Source organism: Camelina sativa, chromosome 14 (genome assembly GCF_000633955.1).
Source record: "Camelina sativa cultivar DH55 chromosome 14, Cs, whole genome shotgun sequence".
NCBI lineage: Eukaryota > Viridiplantae > Streptophyta > Magnoliopsida > Brassicales > Brassicaceae > Camelina > Camelina sativa.
Genome location: NC_025698.1, coordinates 29,427,471 through 29,433,782, shown reverse-complemented (window position 1 = coordinate 29,433,782; position 6,312 = coordinate 29,427,471). Strand labels below are relative to the sequence as shown.

Below are 6,312 nucleotides of genomic sequence, written 5' to 3'. Positions count from 1 at the left end.
ATTGGTTGAAGACTGATCCGGCTAGCAAGCAGATGGAGTGATAGCAGAAAACGCATCCTGGATCGGCTGATCCTCATTCGGATCGACCAGTCCCGTACCCGAAGCAACTTTTCCTTTTTCGTTTTAAACCGACTTTTATGGTTTTATTTTACTATTTAAGCCCGAGGCTCGACCTCTAAAGAGACAACTTTATTCTACGCAGCTTTTGAGTACTTGTAAGCTTGGGAGAAGATCTCTAATCCTTTGTATCTCTTTGGAGAAGATTTCTGAACCCTTTTTACTTCTCTTTGCAATTCAATTATGTTTTCTTCATCATTGATTTGTTGTTCTTTGATTTCCATGTCTGAGTAGCTTTACTGTTGGGTTTCGGGTTTCAAAAGGGGTTTTATGATTCTCTAAACTTAGGTTGTTAGGTTTGGGATTTATCTTTTGTGTTCTTCATCTATTGTTGTTCTTAATGCTTAAGCTAGACTGATCACATAGATTAAGATCTTAGGTTTAATTCATCTAGGCATCAAAAGTGTTGTTGAATTGCTTGAAAAGAACATAGGTGAGCAAGGTGATCCTTAGCCAACGAAAGTCGAAGTTAAGGCACCTTGTGAACAGAATCAAACTTGAACTTATTGCTTGCTAGGATTGCTTAGATTCAAACGACGGTTTAGAGTTTTATCAATTCCTTGCATAGATAACTAATGCTGCGACAGTAGGTTAGTTTTACATTCGAGATTTGAGTTCAAGAACGGTACCTAATGCTTTCCCAACCTATCATCTAATTTCGAGATTGTGTCTCCTAACTGATTCCCTACGCCCAGCTCCTTCCCTTGATTGCAAAACTTTTATTTAAATTCTGCTTTTAATCGGTTACTTGAAACACAATCTTCCTTTTTGCCTTAGCTATATTCAAATCTATACAATTTCATAGTGCATCGCTTGGTCTCTGTGGATTTGATCCTGAAGTGTTACAACGATACCACTAGATCGTGGTGGAGTACACATTGGGTTTTAATTGACCTGTTGATCAATTTGGCGCCGTTGCTGGGGACCAAAACAATTGCCTTTGAAATTTTAGATTCACGTTTAGTCTAAGGTTTATTTTATTTTAGTTTGCTAACTAGTTCTTGCGATCTTATTCCTCTGTTTCAGGTATATGCATACAAGAAGCAACAAGGAAGCCGACTTGCGTATACTAGGGAACGAGGAGTTAGCAAAGCTTGAACGCGAGAACCGGAAAGAAAGAGCCTAGGCCAACCCTATGGCTGACGGAGAAGAAACAGGGGTTCATCAACCCAACCCTCGGTTGGGTATCATCCAACAACAGCAGAGGTATGAACCGCAAGAGCTAGCTGCACCGAATCCGCCAGCAAGACAAGTCACCTTGAGGGATGAAGATGCTAAAACAGGCTATTTGCTAATCGATCTGCGATTCAACCACCCGCTCCTGTGAGGCAAGACTATGAGATTAAGCATAGTCTAATCAACTTGGTTCAGAATCGTGTGTTCCACGGGTTGCCGTCGGAGAGTCCTCTAGATCATATCGAAGCCTTTGAAAGACTGACCAGTACGACGAGGTCCAATGGTGTCCCCTACGACTACCTAATGCTGACTCTGTTCCAGTTTTCTTTGGCGGATAAGGCATTGAGATGGCTGAATCTACTGGATCCTGGATCGCTCACCACTTGGGCACAATGTAGAGTGGCTTTCCTGAACCACTTCTACACTAAGTCGCGCTCAGCCAAACTGCAAAGCAAAATTACCACATTCTCTCAAGGAGGCATGGAGACATTTTGTGAAGCATGGGAAAGGTTCAAGGAGTATCTTAGAGACTGTGCTCATCACGGGTACACCCAAGAGAACCTGATGAACATCTTCTATGGGGGCATCGAACAGAAGTACCAGATGGCGTTAGACACAGCCAGCAAAGGAGACTTCTCCACCAACACCGCAAACAAGGCCAATGCACTGATAGAAAATCTTGCGGCAAGCAATAGCAATCACGGTACAGACTATGATCGTACGGTTCGGGTCAATGCTGTCAAGACTGATGCTATTAAGGACCTCACAGCCAAAGTGAATCTCCTACTGAAAAGAGATCACCAAAACGTCAACTGTGCGAGGAACAGGCTGGAGGATATGCAGATTTCGGAGCTGAGACTTACCTTGAGGGTACGGAGGAGATGAACTACATAGGTGGACAAGGAAATTATCAGAATCGAGGCTTTATCCAGAATTTCAGGAATCATCCTAATCTGTCCTACAGGAGCAACAATGTCGAGAATCCCCAGGATAAGGTCTATCCTCCGCGACCTCAGCAGAGCAATTTCGCACAAGGCTTCCAGAACAAGGGAACAAGCTTTGGAGGATCGAATTTTCAGCAGAAGCCTCAAGTCAACAACTTCCCACAAGGTTATCAAGCAACTGCACCACAGGCCGCAACCCTGCAAGAGAGCAAATTGGAACAGATGATGCATGCTCTGATGGAAAATCAAAAGAAAAACGCCACTGAGGTGACTGTCAAGATCGACAGCATGTATTCTGAACTGAATGGGAGAATAGAGTCGTTAAACTCTCACATGAGAGTGTTGGAGAACCAAGTGGAACAGTCTGCAGCTAGAGTCAAGGCACCTCCAGGAACACTTCGAAGCGGCAGGGAGCTTACAGAACAACAACAAAAAGAAGGGATTGACCGATCCAATAACAAGACTGGCCAATCTAAAACCCAGAATCAGGAAAACAACCCTGACGAGGTTCCCAACCAAGCTTCTGATGATATTAAAATCCCTGGTTCAGCTACTCCTGGAGGAGAGCAACCATGCAAACCCCATCAGCCTTATGTACCTAAACTACCTTTCCCTATGCGTCGCAAGTCCAAGATACAGGAGCGAGAATATGAAAAGCTGAAATCAGTGGTAGGAGAGCTTCAGGTCAGACTCCCTTTCATCGAAGCAGTAAGGATGGTTCCATCTCTCAAGAAGTACATGAAGGAGATCCTCACTGATAAGCTCAGTTTGGAGAAAGGAGTAATGTATCTCACGCAAGAATGCAGTTCAATGCTCCAAAATCGAATGCCAGAAAAATGTGGAGATCCAAGACCGTTTACTCTGCCCTGCACAATAGGAGATCTCAAGTTCAACAAGTGCCTCTGTGATTTAGGAGCGAGTGTGAGCCTGATGCCACTCAGCGTTGCAACGCGACTTGGTCTTTACACCTTCAAACCTACCCAAGTCACCCTAGTCCTTGCTGATCGCTCTACTCGCCGTCCAGAAGGAGTATTGGAGAACTTACCGGTCCAGATTGGGAACCGCTACATACGCCGTCCAGAAGGAGTATTGGAGAACTTACCGGTTCAGATTGGGAACTGCTAAAATTGATCTGCACATGGATGACTTGGTCTTGAGATTTAACCTAGAGAAAGTGGCCAAAAAACCCACAATCGATGGCCAAACCTTCTGGGTAGACACAATAGGGGAAATAGCTGATGAGATCTATGACGAAGTGTGTACAAGTGATCATCTAGCCATCGCATTGACAAAGAAGGAACCAGAGCTGGGATATCTGTCTGAGGAGACTGAAAACATGGCAAGAACACTCGATGCTGCAGCAGTACTGAAACATGAGGTCTTATTCGTCAATCTGCAAACTGGACTGACTGATCCGGAAACTGGACTAACTGATCCAGCTCCTCCTGTGGAACCAACCGATAAGGGCGATGGATTGACCATTCCAGGCGATGGATCACCCGATCCCGAAACTTGCTTTGGGACCAAGTCAAATCTGGAGGACCGGAGCGAACTCAAGGCTCCAAAGTTGGACCTAAAACCACTCCCTGAAGGACTAAGGTACGCTTATCTTGGACCTAACTCCACATATTTTGTTATCATCAATTCCAACCTGAACAATGTTGAGACCGCACTCTTGCTCTGCGAGTTAAGAAAATATAGGAAGGCTTTGGGCTATTCCTTAGATGACATTTCAGGTATATCACCGGAGTTATGCTCACATCGGATTCACCTTGAAGACACGTCTAAGTCGTCCATCGAACACCAAATGAGGCTAAATCCGAACCTTAAAGAAGTGGTGAAGAAGGAGATCCTTAAACTATTGGGAGCCGGAGTTATTTTCCCAATCTCTGACAGCACTTGAGTGAGCCCAGTCCATGTAGTGCCAACGAAAGGAGGAGTGACAGTAGTCGCAAATGAGAGGAACGAGTTGATCCCCACCAGGACAGTAACTGGGCATCGTATGTGCATCGACTACCTCAAGCTCAATGCAGCCACCAGGAAGGACCACTTCCCCCTTCCATTCATTGACCAAATGCTTGAGCGTTTAGCAAACCACCCTTACTACTGCTTCCTGGATGGTTATTCCGGCTTCTTCCAAATTCGGATTCACCCGGATGATCAGGAGAAGATCACCTTCACCTGTCCTTATAGCACATTCGCTTACCGACGGATGCCTTTTGGGTTATGCAATGCCCCAGCCACTTTCCAGCGCTGCATGATGTCAATCTTCTCCGACTTGATTGAGGATATTATGGAGGTGTTTATGGATGATTTTTTGGTGTATGGCTCATCTTTCTCTTCCTGTCTGTCTAACTTGTGCAAGGTTCTTCAATGTTGTGTGGATAAACACCTTGTTCTTAATTGGGAGAAATGCCATTTCATGGTCACCAATGGGATTGTCCTTGGCCATCGAATTTCTGAGAGAGGGATAGAAGTCAACAAAGCCAAGATGGAGGTGATGTCCAGTCTACAACCTCCAAAAACCGTGAAAGAAATACGCAGCTTCCTTGGTCATGCTGGATTTTATCGAAGATTCATAAAAGATTTCTCCAAGATAGCTAGACCACTCACCCAGTTGCTATGCAAGGACATCTCCTTTGAGTTTACTACAGACTGCTTGGAAGCTTTCCTAACGATCAAGCAAGCCTGATATCGTCTCCAATAGTCCAACCACCCGATTGGGACCTGCCATTCGAAGTTATGTGCGATGCAAGTGATTTTGCTGTTGGAGCAGTTCTGGGACAACGCAAAGATGGTAAGTTACATGTTGTTTACTACGCTAGCAGGACACTCGATGGGGCACAAACCAAGTATGCCACAACAGAAAAGGAGCTACTTGCCATAGTCTTTGCGTTTGAAAAATTCATGTCCTATCTGGTCGGATCCCGGGTCATTGTGCACACAGATCACGCTGCATTAGGATACTTATTAACAAAAAAAGATGCTAAACCGAGGCTGTTACGGTGGATCCTGCTTTTGCAAGAATTTGATCTTGAAATAAAGGACAAGAAAGGGGTTGAGAATGGCGTTGCAGACCACCTTTCTAGGCTGAGAATCGATGAAGAGATCCCCATAGATGACCGACTACCTGAGGAGAATGTATATGTGGTTGCAGCTTTCATGGATTGCTATAAGGAGAAGGCTGATGCCAAGGTTCTTCAACAGATAGGTAATGATTCCCCATGGTATGCTGATATCGCAAACTACTTGTGTGCTGCAGAAGAACCTCCGAATTTCACTGGATACACTAAGAAAAAGTTCCTACGAGATGTGCGACGTTACTTCTGGGATGAACCTTATCTCTACAAGCATTGTGCTGACGGCCTCTACAGGAGATGCGTTCCAGAATCAGAAATTCAAGGGATCCTTTTTCACTGTCACGGTTCTAACTACGCAGGACATTTTGCTACCTTCAAAACCGCGACATAAGTGCTCCAAGCAGGCCTCTTTGTCTCCTGATGCGACTCCTGCCAGCGACGAGGGAACATAAGCAAGTGGAACGAGATGCCACAAAACTTTATTTTGGAGATCGAGGTGTTTGACTGTTGGGGAATCAAATTCATGGGGCCTTTCCCACCTTCTTATGGAAATCTCTACATACTTGTGGCAATGGATTACGTTTCCAAATGGGTTGAGGCTGTAGCAAGTCCTACCAATGATTCGAAAGTGGTCCTCAAGATGTTCAAGCACATAATCTTTCCATGGTTTGGTATTCCCAGAGTGGTAATAAGCGATGGAGGAACTCACTTTATCAACAAGCTCTTTGCAACTCTTTTGAAGAAACATGGCGTGACACACAAGGTCGCCACTCCTTACCATCCGCAAACCAATGGGCAGGTCGAGATCTCAAATCGGGATATCAAGAGCATCCTGGAGAAGACGGTCAACTCAACCAGAAAGGATTGGTCTTTGAAGCTCGATGATGCATTATGGGCGTATCGGACTGCTTACAAAACACCCATCGGCACTACTCCTTTCTGGCTGGTTTATGGGAAGTCATGCCACTTACCTGTCGAGTTTGAATATCATTCCT

General features: G+C 44.9%; 1 protein-coding gene across 1 annotated transcript; it reads left to right on the top strand.

Moving 5' to 3' along the window:
• On the top strand, positions 1,253-3,362 carry LOC104744123. Its single transcript, XM_010465140.1, has 3 exons — positions 1,253-1,323; positions 1,401-2,067; positions 2,121-3,362. The coding sequence occupies exons 1-3, from the start codon at positions 1,253-1,255 to the stop codon at positions 3,360-3,362; spliced, it is 1,980 nt and encodes a 659-aa protein (XP_010463442.1).